General features: G+C 40.2%; 1 protein-coding gene across 3 annotated transcripts in view; it reads left to right on the forward strand.

The window, feature by feature from the left end:
* XKR4 (XK related 4) overlaps positions 1 to 14,516 on the forward strand; it is a 439,957-nt gene that overhangs the window by 262,441 nt on the left and 163,000 nt on the right. For all 3 annotated transcript variants that reach the window (XR_004279661.1, XR_004279662.1, XM_032316495.1), the window contains exon 2: positions 442 to 641. Coding sequence is in view for 1 of the 3 variants with exons in the window: in XM_032316495.1 (XP_032172386.1) it covers positions 442 to 641 (200 nt within the window). In the remaining 2 variants the exon portion in view is untranslated. The remainder of the gene's footprint in view (positions 1 to 441; positions 642 to 14,516) is intronic.

The following is a 14,516-nucleotide window of genomic DNA, read 5'->3' on the forward strand; positions in this document are numbered from 1 at the left end:
AGAGAAAGAGTGATCACAAGTAGGCAGAGAGGCAGGCAGAGAGAGGATGAAGCAGGCTCCCTGCCAAGCAGAGAGCCGGACGTGGGACTCGATCCCAGGACCCTGAGATCATGAGCTGAGCTGAAGGCAGAGGCTTAACCCACTGAGCCACCCAGGTGCGCCAATACCTGAGTTTCTGACACATTTCACCTCACTCTTGATATTTCAGGTCAGTGGATTGCCTTTAACGAAGCTGAAGATTGCAAGGACTTCTCAAAGCGCACATTTGAGAAAAAGGGTACTTGCTAAGCCGTTCTCTTTGGGTCTTACATGCATAAGTCGCTAAAGCAACTGTTTCTTGGGTGCTTGTGTATAGTGGCTTGCAGAAAAGAAAAGCGGCCTTGGTGTTTGAATTATAAATGATCACTCATTTCTTTCTTCTCCTCCATGTTTTCTTTCTAGATATTTCCACACCATCTACTTAGGCATTCGAAGTCGACAGAGTGGGGAGAATGACCGGTGGAGGTTTTACTGGAAAATGGTGTATGAGTATGCAGATGTGAGTATGCTGCACTTGCTAGCCACCTTTCTGGAAAGTGCGCCACAGCTGGTCCTGCAGCTCTGCATTATCGTACAGACTCATAGCTTACAAGCCCTCCAAGGTAAGGGCTTGCAATTTGGTTTCTGACTCTGGGGAGACTGGCTGTTTGTGTCGCAATCCAAAAACTGTGCTAATGCCCTTTATTGACCGAGACCATGGTGGTCCCTATTCTGTGTCCGCTCTTTGACATGAGAATTTGTGAATGATGAATATTTTCTTCTTCACGATTACTTGTGAAAACTAATTTGCAGAGACAATTTTTATTTTATTTTATTTTATGTTATTTTATTTTTTGCTTTCAAGCTGCTATCTGAGTAGGAAAAATATTTCGATGATTTTGCGTTTGGTCAGAATGAAAATAGAGGCAACCGGGTTTTTCTGGCTTGTGTGATAGAGTACTTTCAAAAACCTTGAAAAAAAAATCCTAGTTCTCTCTCTTTCTAATAATATTCGTACACATATTTGAATATGAGGGTAATCTCTATCATTTCCTTCTGACATTAAGAAACAGAGAGATATTAAAAGGAAATGGTAGCTTACTACAATATTGGTTTTAAAGTCATAGAAGAAAAAATGTCAATATTTAATAATACATTGTTTATGTACTACTAAGTTTTACATAACGAATATTTTCAGATTAATATTTTTGTGTTTCGCTGTCTTGTTTGATAACCTCATCAGTTAGACTGTCGCTTATCTACCCAGATGTTTCCTTAGGCTCTGCTATTCAAATCTTTTCTAGCAGCAAGAAGATCAGACAGACCAGTGGGTGCAGAGGTGAATGAATGGGTGGATGGATAGCCATGTTCTAAATAAGCAGTTTCCTGGCAATTTGTCTATCCTATAACTAAATAGATTTTGTGAATCAGTTAACATATTATAACATGCTCATTTTGTTTTGATCTCATTTAGAGCCTTGGCTGTGTCTTTCCCTATGTGCATGCATGTCGGTGTCCCATTCTGGGCCATGCTCTAACTTGAGATTTGATCTAGTTGGTCCAGGAATCTCTACAGTGTCCTTATAACATTTTATAGCAAATAGCACATTAGTTTAGACTGAGCACATTAATTAGAGAGGTGGGGGGCATATTCGAGGAAAAGAAAAATTGAGCGGGTACTGGTAGCCAGGGGCCCGTTTCTTTGTGAATGTCTGGCCAATCCTGGCTCTGCACTAGAATAGCTTTGGTCCAAGGAGTTTGAGAAAAGGATCAAAGAGATCTATAGTGTGTGATTCACAAATGCTAGAAAGCAAATTGGAAGAAAGAGAAAGTGGTGTGTTAGCACAGAAACAGATGAGTAAAGCCTGGAGAAAACAAGATGTATAAATTAGCTGCAGATGTCTGTCTTTAGTGGTGAAAGACCACAGGCTACAGAGGGAGGATCTGGCTTTGGTCACTCACTTCCTTGCTGTGAGACCTTGTGCAGGTCATTTAATGTCTCTGGGCCCCCACTTCTCAAATGTAAAGGTCACCAAGGAAACTAGATGATCTCCAAACTCCTTGGAGCTCTGTTCCATCTTTGCATCAGTGAATGCCCAGTAACCAGCATTACAGGGCCAGAGATATGTATTAGGAAATGGTCTGTAAATGAGGACACAAATTTGGAGGCAGCATCAAACTAAATCTCTATCAAAGAATCTGGTACTTATCTCCAGAACAACTTGGCCGCCTCTTAGCATAAGTATGCAAGAGGAGGGAAACTTGGGTGCCTCAGTTGGTTAAGCGTCTGCTTATAGCTCAGGTCATGATCTCAGGGTCTTGAGATCAAGGCCTTCTCTGTTCAGTGGGGAGTCGGCCTCTCCCTCTCCCTCTGATCCTTCTCCCCACTTGTGCTCTTTCTCTTTGTCTCAAATATATAAATAAAATCTTAAAAATAATAATAGTAATTACACAAAAGGAAAACCCAGGCACAAATGTGGAGAGTTGCAAGCTGCCTTCTTGTGACCCAAGATTACTCAGGGTACCTCCTGGTTTTCTAAAAGATTCAGAAAATCATAAGGAAGTTTTTATTCTAAAGATGGTGGACATAGAGCAAGAAAGGCGAGAGAGGGCCTAAGAAAATGAGATCACTTCGGTTGGAGAGTTTTATATAGTTTTATAGAAAAAGAAATAGAAATCAATCCTTACTTTTTCTCAGATTATTCATTCTAAGTCTAGGAATCAAAATTTCTATTTCACAGAGTTGTGGCTCTTCACTGACACCTGGTGTCCCCAGCTTATCTGTTGGGCTCACATTTGCATGAGGCTTCCTATGGGAGCCAGACCTCCTCCTTGTCCTTGGCCAAGGCAAGCCATGCTGTCAAAATTAGAAAGCCGTAGGGAAATGTGTTCTGTAACACTCCCAAGGTGGTCAAAAGACAGGCTGACTCAAAGTTCACTAGGACCAATGCAAGTCACTGAGTGCAGGATGAGGAATTAGTCTTCTGGGTGGGTCTTGGTGTTGCCATTTTTTAACAAGGGAAGTGGGCAGAAAGTTATGTCAAAAGACCAAGCAGTGGAAAATACATGACAACAAAAAACAACCACAAAACCTGCAGCAAATGCAGATGAGCCCAGGAAACACTAAATCAGTTTGCATTTTGCGGAGAAACCTCTCTTCAGAGTGAGCTTCCAAATTCAACCTTCCACTGACAGGTGATCCCACTTAAAATGAACAAGCTTATAAATTAAATGTTGTGAATAAATTACAGGAACAGAGATGTTCCCTTCTAGGAGAAGAAAAATAAAAGTGATAGAAGTTAGTCTGACATATATTTTCATATACATTTATGGTAAAGATTCTTGGGATTGGGGCGCCTGGGTGGCTCAGTGGGTTAAAGCCTCTGCCTTCAGCTCAGATCATGATCCCGGGGTCCTGAGATCGAGCCCCACATCAGGCTCCCTTCTCAGCGGGGAGCCTGCTTCCCCCTCTCTCTCTGCCTGCCTCTCTGCCTACTTGTGATTTCTGTCAAATAAATAAATAAAATCTTTAAAAAAAAAGATTCTTGGGATTTATATATTAAAAAAAAACTTTCTCCAATAGATGCAAATAATCAATGGCATGAACCCTCTGAAGTATTTGCAAATAGCTCTGAATTAAAATCTGTAAAATATTCCTATTTAGCAGGTAAAGAGTGGTCCTAAGTCTGCCTGTAATTCTTGTATATGCCTCTCTAGAATTATTGGTTTTTAAGATTGAAACAATAATGCCTTTTTCTCCCAATTTCAACCATCTATTACTCTCTGAAGGACACTCTTTTAAAAACCAATAAGAAAATCAAAGAGATGTGACATTTTAAAATAGATGTTTAAAAATTGCATTTTCCTTATAAAGTTGGCATCACCTTAAAACACTGTTAGCTACGAAAATCCTTTCTCAGCATTCCTTACTTATTGAATAATTAAGTCAGAGGTGCCTCATCGGATGAGGCTGGCAGGCTCCATGGTGAACCATGCAAGTAAAGTGTCATAGTTTCTCAGCTGGCACTATCCCAGGAAGGACAATTTGGCTCCTGCCCTGAGACCAGAAATCAGAATAAGCAGAAACTTGAAGAAGAACATCCAGTCTTTTCACTCCATGTTATTACCTTAGACACAACGGCTGCCCTTCATTGGATCTGGAGTTTTCCTGTGAAAATCTGTCTCTGAAGTTAAGAAACACTCAAGAGGGCCCAATTGTACATGCTTAGCTAAGGTGACAGATAGTGCAGAAGTTACCAGTATACACTTCATTATGCTTTTCCAATCCAATTCTACATCCCTGCCAGAAGAAGAAGAGACATACAGAAAGAGAGAGAAAGAGGGAGAGAGAAATGCAGGAAGGAAGGAAAGAAAGAGGGATGGAGAGAGAGAGAGGGAGGGAGACTGGTTGGTAAACCAAGATGGGCAATGGTGCAGCTGTTCATCTTAATTTGAGGACAATGTTTTTGGTGTTAAAGATGCTCAGATGTAGGAGCGCCTGGGTGGCTCAGTGGGTTAAGCCTCTGCCTTCTGCTTGGGTGGAGATCCCAGGATCCTGGGATGGAGCACTACATCACATCGGGCTCTCTGCTCAACAGGGGGCCTACTTCCCCCACCCTCTGCCTGCTTCTCTGCCTACTTGTGATCTCTCTCTCTCTCTCTCTCTCTCTGTCAAATAAATAAATAAAAATCTTTCAAAAAAGAATATGTATATCTTTTTAAAAAGATGTTAAGATGTGGTCCGAGGCCTGCCTGTCTTGTTTTCAAGCCCATCCTGGGCCTTGGATTATAACTAAATGGTACAGGGAAAGGTAAGCAGTTGACTGCCTACCTTCTGTGGAAAGAAATCACCCTACCTGGCCTTTTGGATGTAAAGTAAAGAAGCTGCACCTGGAGAGTCTCTAAGTCATTTTGAGTTTTATGAGTGTGATTCTCTGAATACTTGGTTTTGGTTGTGTAGCCTCCCGAGGTGGTGGAGAAGATATTGATGCATGTACAAATAAGAGTCCACAGGCCATCCCAAGTGATATAGCATTGCTCAGAGCCTGGATCCATGCTCCATGGAGCAGCCCAGAGAATGCTGTGCAGGATTATGGCACACCATGTATTTATCCTTTCCAGTGTGTGTGTTTATCTGTGTGTGTGTGTGTGTGTGTGTGTGTGTGTGTAAGCCACAGCCCAGGCTGACACATGGGTCTGGCAGCCAGGTGTGCATGCCCACCAGTGAAACCATCATGAAGGAACACTGATATCTCATAAGGAAACATCTTGGTAAACCAGAAGGAATCAGGCCTTTGTGAGATATAAGTTGGATGTCAATCTATGAACCCAAATGTTTCCACTTTTTTCAGCGGCCTTCAGTTCTTCATTTCCAATTTCCACATTTACTTGTCATTACTAGAAAATCTCATTTTACACTTGACATGTACTTAGCTGTGATGTGCAGAGTGAATGACAAACAAATGCCTTCCCCATAGGCCATGTGTCCAGGACAGCTTTGTTGAGCAAGAAAAACACCAACTCCTACTTCGATTCTGATTTTTCAGATCCCAAACCCCACATGCTGCCCCTTTTGCCAACAGTTTATCCTGAATACTTCATGAAAAGAAGAGAAAAAAGCAGGCTGGGAGAAGTTTTTTAAATTATTCTTTTCCTGTCTTGCTTCCCATGAGACCCCTGGGAAAGTCACAAGTAAAGGGGCGGTCCTCAAACATCTGGTACTGTGCCCAGAAAACTCAGGGAACTAAGACGTCCCCAAAGTGAGAAAAACACCTCATTTGTCATGACCTGATGAGGACTTTCAAGACCTAAAACATGGGATGTCCAGTCACTCACCCTCAGGGTCAAACAGGTAGAGTCACACCCCAGTGGTTTACATGGTTCAGGTCAGAGAAGAAGGTTCAGGTCAGGATCAGGGCCTTCCTCCTCTGCCAGATACCTGTCTCTGCATGTGCCTCTGCCAGATACCTGCCTCTGCATGGCTCCACCTCTGGGATTCTTCAAGGCAACAGTGCCAGCCTGTGAGTGGGACTGTGTCCCACATCCCTTTAGATCTGTCTACTTTGCAGTTGCTATTTTTTTTCATTAATTAACACATTTATCGAATGTCTATTATGTGCATGATGGTGTGTGAAGCTCTGCAAAATTTGTCCTAAAAAAAGTTCATGTTTTTATTAAAAGTTTATAATGTGACATTATAAACAACATCACAATACATATTTAGAAACACCTAATTTATCTGGGTGTATTCTAGAGTATTCCATTGTCTAGATGGGGTACTTTAAATGAGAGGAACCCTTAGAACATATCTAGCTTACCCTCCCCAATGGAGGGGTCACCGAGCCTCTGCTTGAGCCCATTGTTCATTATATGGTACTTGTGATTGAATCACAGACTCTGTTGGAAAAGGCCTTCCCAGGCATCTAGCCTGTCACTCTACCTGACATGTGTATCTCTGATCAGTTCTGCCTTCGCTCATTCCATTCAATGTCAGGGTTCACCATCTCTCCAGGAAGGAGACTCATCATCGTAAGTCTGATAAGCCAAAGCTCTCCTCTCCGAATAGTACCCCATCTTCTCTGTAGAATGTTCTTCCTGATGCCCTTAGTCCATTGAATATCCATGCGAAACAGGTTACTTTTAGTCCATGGGCACAATTGCCTTCTCTAGTTGAGTCAAACACTTCACAGGAATCATTTCGGACTTCTGAAGCTGTTCATTTTAACTGCCTTGTTCTTGTGACCTCTTAGTTTAATTAGCTAGCACATGAACTGATAAAATCAGAATGTGGAAAAAGGAACTGTTTCTATGAATTTGGTGCTGACAGTTTCAGGAACAGTGGATCAGACCAGAACAGGACAGTGATTTCCTAACCAGTCAGCATCAAAGTGTCAGGACCCCTCTCTTGTCACCTCTTGCCTTGTCCTCAGAAATAGTTTGTGGTCCCTAGAATTGGCTGTGGGTCGTGTGGGCTACACCCGGATCTCTGTAGCCACCAGTTTTCCTTTGTTCAAGGCTAGCTAACAGCTGTAGGCACCTGCTTCCAACATCCTTGGATGACTCCATGGGGTTTAGTACTGTATCTCTGAATATTAGGTCTTTTTTTTTCTTTTTGTGATGATATGTCAATTAGAGTGCCATCCCTCATCAGGAATGCAGAACATGTTAGATATTCCTAAAGAAGAGATTTAAATTAGGAGATCCACTTCAATGGGTACTGGGATGCTGAAAGAACAAAAAGCAGATGTGATCAAACTAAGAGATTCCTAATTAAAGGGAGACGCTCTCCCCTACTCCCTAGGGCTAGGGGAATGAAGGAAGAAATGCTCAGATCTCTGGGGATGGCATAGCCTGGTCGGTGTGGGTTACAAAGGGGCAGGGCATAGGGGCTACTGAGACTGCCCTGGGGAACCCCCAGGATAAAGCAAGGCCCTCGGACATGGTGAGACTGTGTGGCTGCAAGCCAAAAGAAGCTGGGGACAGGAAGCAGGAGCTTTAGAGGCCAGTGAGAATAGGATGCTGATCTGAGGAGGGATCCAGAAAAAAGTCTTCTTTCCTCTCCTCCTACCTCCTAACATGCTGACATTGCTACCTCTCAGCAGAACTTACTGGGAAACCAGCTGGTTAGGGTGTTGAGGAAACCTCCACAGGCCCAGGCCCATTTCTCAGGCAAGAGGTAACCCATTCCCCATGCTGCTTTGTTACTTATGCCTGCTTTTGGCTAAGAAATGTTAACCAAGCTTGTGAAAGCCAGAGAGACCACTGTATGGGAAAAATGCACAGACTTTAGATCATGGAGATTGTGTCATATGAAAGATATCCAAGCAGCCAAATTTGGCAATTGATATGTCTTCCTTCAGTGTATGACCCCTAAAGCTCAAGTGGCCACACAGCAGTGTCTAGCAGTCCTACCTGATTTCTCCTTGAAAATCACTGTCCTGGCCCCCAAACTCACTGCATCCTCATCTTCACAATGCTCTGCATCGTGCACTCTGAACTGCTGGCCTCACTTCTTATTTGAGTCAGAAAACAGAAGCAGTCAACCCAGCTGCTTTATTCTAACTATATCGCTCTACCATTCTAACTATATCTATTTCTGTGCCTGTCTACCTGGGGTCCCTCTGTTTACAAGGATAAACTGTGCACAAGCCTATCTGTCCACCCCTCCTCTGTGCTAGATTCCATCCCTGCTCACCTACTCAAGCATCTAGTTGGTGAAATTAGCCTCTCTTCCTCTCCTGCATTATCAACTCTTCCTTTTACTGGATTGTCACCAGCACCTATAACCAAGCATCCTGTAATCACTTTCATCTTTATTAAAGACAAAAATTGCCCCTTATCACCTATTACCATCATAACTTCTTGCTTTCACAACCTCCTTGAAAGATTTGTCTGCCTTCTCTCCTCTTCCTCACTTCCTATTCTCTATATCTGTTTTTGTTTTATAATTTTTAAAACATTATTTTTGAAGTATACAACATATACCGGAAAGTACACAATCATCATAAGAAACCACTACCAAGAGAAGAACATGAGAAGAATCACAGAAGTTCTGTGCTTCACACATCCACACCAGCATCTCCTCCATTCTCCCTCAGTGGGATCACTCTTCTGATAAATGGGTTTTCCAGTTTTTTTATCTTTCTACAAATAGAATCATACATTATTGTGCATGGGTGTTCTTCTGTGCGTTTCTGGGTTTTTTTCATTCAGTATTATGTGTGTAGCTGTAACTCATTTTCATCATTCTAAAATAATCCATTGTAACAATAAATCTCCGTTTACTTATCTGATCTACTGTTGTTGATGGATGCCTGGTTTGTTCTCCATCTGGAGGTATTATGAATTATGATACTGTGGATGGTTTTTATATGCCTTTACCCATACAAACATATTTCTCTTAGGTTAAGACCTAAGAGTGAAACCACTGAGTCATAGAGTACAGGCATACTGAACTTTAGTAGATGATGCCAAAGTATTTTCCAAAGTGGTCATACCAATTCATAGTCATTCCTAGAGTAATGTGTTTTTGTTGATTACTCCAAATCTTCTCCAAAATTAAGCCTCCTTAGTCTTCTTAATTCTAGCCATGAGCAGGATCTCAATGTGTTTTTCATTTGCATTTTCTAATAATGATCAAGCTAAAAAATATCATTGATTCTTCTCTTCTTCTTCACACCTTTTACCCATCCATCAACAAGTTCTATCTGCTCCACCCTCAAAATACACCTCAAAGCTTATCACCATGCACCAGCTCCACTGCACCCTCATCCAAGCTACAACCTAGCTAGACTTTTCTTTTTTTCTTTTTTTTTAATTTTTTCAATTTATTTATTTTCAGAAAAACAGTATTCATTATTTTTTCACCACACCCAGTGCTCCATGCTAGACTTTTCTAATGAACTGCTGTCCCTGCTTCATCTTTGCTTCCACATGGTCTATTTGCCATGCAGCAGTCATAGTGACCTTTGTATCTGTTTATCACGTTACTTCCCTCTTTAAAACTCTGATGATTCTTTATTGCGATTAAAACAAGCTCAACATTTTTGTAATGAGTGTAAGACAAGGGGCCCTGGTTTGGTACCTCCACACCTCTCTACTCCTCCTCTACTCACTCAGTCCAGAAGCACTGACCCACTAATTCTTATACATGCCCTGTTGGCATTTGCTGTTCCCCTGCCTTCTTACTCTCTCAGGTCTTCACACTCACCCTCTTCACTCAGGACCACACTTAAGCATCACTACTAAAACTCACATCATCCTCCCCACCAATAGACTTTCTCTCTCCCTCCGTCTTTACTCTGGGTTATTTTTCATCATAGCCAATTGAAATTTAATTCACTCACGTGAATTGTTGTTATTACTGTTCTCTGTCATCCCTACTGGAGGGCAAGCTGCATGAGAACAAGCAATGTAGCGATGAGACTGAAAAATAGAAAGCACTCAAAAAGTAGTTAGCTGAAGAATTTAGTATGTAATTACCATGCTCAAGATCTACTTTATTTTTCACTGGTTTCTCAATGGGACTACGCAGTATATAGTGCTGGTTAAGTTTCCACGGAAAATCATAGTACTATTTTACATGAACGAGAGACATAATATAAGATGCCCTAAAATACTTGTATTTTTAAGACTTCTACAAATTTGAAAATTTTAAAATATTACCTTTTAACTCTCTATTGCATCTGTTATTAAAGATAGAATGAAAAGCACAAATACACACAAAGAAAATCAAGACTGTCTTCCTGACAGAAGTTATAAAAATCCTGCCACTGAGAAATAATTAGTGATTATATGTTTTTACTTATTCTTATGGACTTCTCTCACATTTTAGTATATATTTCATTAAAATAGAATTAAAATATGGATACTATTTTATAACTCCTTTTTGTGGCAACAGACCATGAACATATGTTCATAATTATGTGTATATAGTTTCTACTTCGATTCTAACAAGTGCATAATTTACTAACATGGATTATCTTTCTCTTTTCTATTAATTCCCTGTTTTTAAAATTATGACTTACCAAATTATATTAAGAACTAAATCTTTGCAGAAAGCCTTATTTGTTTCTTAAAGATAAATATGTAAAAGTGAAATTGCTGGATTTAAGGGCAGAGTTTGAAGGCTTTTGGTATGTAATGTCAAAGCGGCAATTTTAAAATACACTTCTTAAGAAGAATTCTGCAAGGTCTCAAGTTTCTGATTCATAAGCACAGGAAGTCAGTGAGGACAATGATCATGACAAGGACTGAGAAATAGGCAAATCTCTTGATATGTAGGAAAGATCTCTTAAAAGTGCCTGTTTGAATGTGAGGGGCTTAATTCCAAGAAGTGTCCTAATTTCTTCCCTTGTTACTTCATTGTATCCATCTTTCTAAACTTTATTAAATCTAGGCAGGAGCATTTCATTGTTGAAGCAAAATTTTAAGAACAGCTTCATCAGAGACTTTGGATGTGAACCAAAATTTTAAGAAAAGCAGACGCAAGTTCCTCAAAATATATGACAAAAATCTGACCAAAGAAAATTTGTTAAGAGTTAAACCATACAAAAATTATGCAGAGGCCTCTACACTGGACAGTTGTGATCTCTTTTGGCTTTATGAACATACGGAATTTATGCAATAGCATTTGGTGCAAAACCTGTTGGATATTTACAACAATAAATAAAAGGCAGCATGTCCTTCCTTCCAGGTGCTGACAAACACAGTAGAGGCTGCCAAGAACAACGGTAAGGTTAGCAATGATGCCCGCACTCAAAGGCTATTACACTTTCCTTCCTGGCAGCATGGACTACCACACTTGGCACATATTAGGCAATCAATGGGCATTTGTTGGATAAAATGAAGAATGAATGCCTGCTCTGTGACAGAGCCTGTGCTAGGTGTGATTGATATAAAAACAAATGGCACAGCCCCGGCTCTCAAAGAATCCAGCCAACTGGAAAAGAAAGACCAAAAAGCCATTTTAACTCTATTATACTCTACGTTCTGTTTGTGGCCATGTTAAGACCCTTTGGTGACACAGAATGATCTCTTATGGAGAATGATACAGAGGAAGCAGAATTGCCATGCTTACTGTCTGTGTTCAAAAGAGACATCAAAGAATATTGGAAGAATCAGGGAAATTTTCATGAAAAGAATGGCCTCTGAGCTGGGTCACAAACAATATCTAACATTGTTTTCATACTCTATTAAAAAAAAATAAAATTAAAATGTGAACAAAACCACAACGGGGAGGCTAATGGTTTTGTCTATACCTGTCTGTTCAGTAATGTTGGTGATACTAGTCCCCTCAAAGCAGTGGGATTGTTGGTGTTATTTATAGCACAGGATTAAGATTCATTTCTCATCCTTACTAGTAGCAGGGTAAGTCCTTGCATATATGCTTTTAAAGAAATACAGCCTATTTTCCTCTATCTCTTACTTTTCAGCCTGAGTTTTTGCATTGTTCACTACTTGGGATTCTTAATAGATAAATCAATAAAATAGTAAACTGCCAGTCTGCTTAACTGATACAACAAGAAGTTGAGTTTTAAAGACTATCAAAAAAGTTTTAAAGACTATCCCTACTTTGTAGGGAGAGACTTAACAAAACTGACGTGACGTGTCGACCCTATTGCTCCACCCTATTGAAAAGTATTGGCAGAAAAAATGATGAGAGTCATGGGGGTAATGATATTATCGATCTTTTTATTTCACATTCAATAGCCTCTGAGTCATGGTACCTCCCCAAGTTATACTTAGAAGAAAAGAGTTGCTTCATTTGCTTATCATTGATTCAAGTGCTTGAAATCAACTCTGTATGGTATATCAGCGCCCAGCACAGCTGTGAATAGTTTTGAATTTGAATCATTTTGAACATAATATGAAATAAGGGCCTGACTATTTTTAGGTTCTACTTAATTATCTCCAATAATCAAGCACAAATCTTGGTATTTTTCCACTCAGTCTTCCCTCTCTCTCCCTCTCTCCTTCCCCGTGAGACGTGAGTGAGTTTGTATGCATGTTCAGGCATAGTATCCCAAACGGGGATATGGATGGGGTCAACAGGTAATAATAATTGTGCATGTATGAGAAGATACCCAGAGAGATGCGCAAGTGGTTGCTATAACCCTGTTAGAACAAAGAGGCATCCATAAATAAAAGGCTTCTGTTGTGAATAGTGTCCCCAAACCCTGGCTCCTTTGCCTTTCTCACAGCTTTGTTTTCCCAACCTTCAACCTCCCCAAAATTTCAGTAGTGTTTCAACACTTCACACCTTCAAGGACACAGAAGTCCATGTTTATTTCCCATTTACCTGACCTTTAGCCCAAACCCAGAGCATGTATTTACTCTCACTGACTATCAACATACTGTAATTATTTCTAAACACTAAAAATGACTACTATGAATAGTCAAAATAGTCCCTGACTGAACAGGGAAAAGGCAAGGTCAACTTAATACAAAATTCACAAGTGCCTTACTATGGCATTTCCCCAAATAGTTTTTTTTTCTTCTTCTTTTCTAGGAAGCCACAGAAAGTTTGAAAATCAAGATTTCCTGACTCAATTCTGACAGGGTGGGTAGATGAGGGAAGCTCCCACAATGGCTTGAATAGTTTTCCTGATGAAACCTGTTCTTTGTGTACAAACTTCTGCTATTCCAAAGCATGCATTCCAATCTAGAAATGCATTTTGCATGTATTCAGCAGATTGGAATTTGACTCTTAAAGCATATCTTAGACATGTAAATTAATACTTTCTTGATGACTCAGCAGGATAAAGAACTATGATCTTTTCCAGTTGAATGGTGCAAGGAAGGCTTTTTTTTTTTTTTTAATGTCCCATTCGTGCATAGGACTGTGTATGTATGAGAGATCCAGAGCCCTGCATGCTGTCAGAGCCAGATGCAAGCAGGAGGAAAAAGAAGCAACTGATTCAATTGGTATGTAAACGGTCCTCCCTATAAAACTATGGGGAGACTTACTCCTCAAAGCTCACAATGAGCCACTGATTGCAGAAGGATAGGGCCCGCAGAGTGCTGCCTGCCTGAGGTTTGGTCAGCACTTTCATTGTGATCCTAAATTTCCAAGCTTTCCACTCAGCTGTAGGAAAAGTCTGAGAGCCTGGTAGATGAACAAGACTCCAAAACTCCAAAACTTTTTAACCATTCATAAGATTATCAATTGAAACACTTAGACAAGTCTATGGCACTCCAGTTCTCAGTATGGGGTTGGAACGTAGGAGTTCCCAGTGTGTAGGCTTCAGCAGAAGCCAGAACTTCCAGATTTTTGTGAGCTAAAACACTAAATTAAATTCAAACATAAGAAATGTAAAACATAGCTTCTATAATGTAAATAGGGCACAAATATTTTTGATCTAAGCTTTAAGAATAAACGACTGAGTCAATAAATGCACAGGCTGTAAATATCACAGATTTTAAAAAATCAACATAGAAAAAAGTAAAGTAACTACAAAAACCATTTGAAGTAAATTGCATTTTTAAAATGATTTTATTATTATTTATTTGAGAGAGAGAGTGCATGATTGGGAGGAGGACCAGAGAGAGAGGGAGAGAATCTCAAGTAGATTCTATGCTAAGCCTGATGTGGGGCTTAATCTCATAAACCCAAAATCATGACCTGAGCTGAAATCAAGAGTCAGGCATTCAACTGACTGAGCCACCCAGGTGCCCTTGAAATAAATTGCATTTTTGAAATGTTTTGTGAACATAGAAGGAGTCATTAATTTCAAATTCAAGAATTCTAAGAAATGTCATGAAAGATGGAGTATTGGATCTTAAAGAATAAGTGAAATGAGGGGCGCCTGGGTGGCTTAGTCAGTTAAGCATCAGAATCTTGATTTTCAGCACAGGTCGGGATCTCAAGGTTGTGAGACTGAGGAGTTCTGCACAGGGCATGGAACATGCTTGAGATTCTCTCTCTCTCTTTCTCCCTCCTCCCCTAACCTCCACTATCTCTCTCCTTCTCTTAAAAAAAAAAAAAAAAAAAAAAGTCA

Source organism: Mustela erminea, chromosome 16 (genome assembly GCF_009829155.1).
Source record: "Mustela erminea isolate mMusErm1 chromosome 16, mMusErm1.Pri, whole genome shotgun sequence".
Lineage (NCBI taxonomy): Eukaryota > Metazoa > Chordata > Mammalia > Carnivora > Mustelidae > Mustela > Mustela erminea.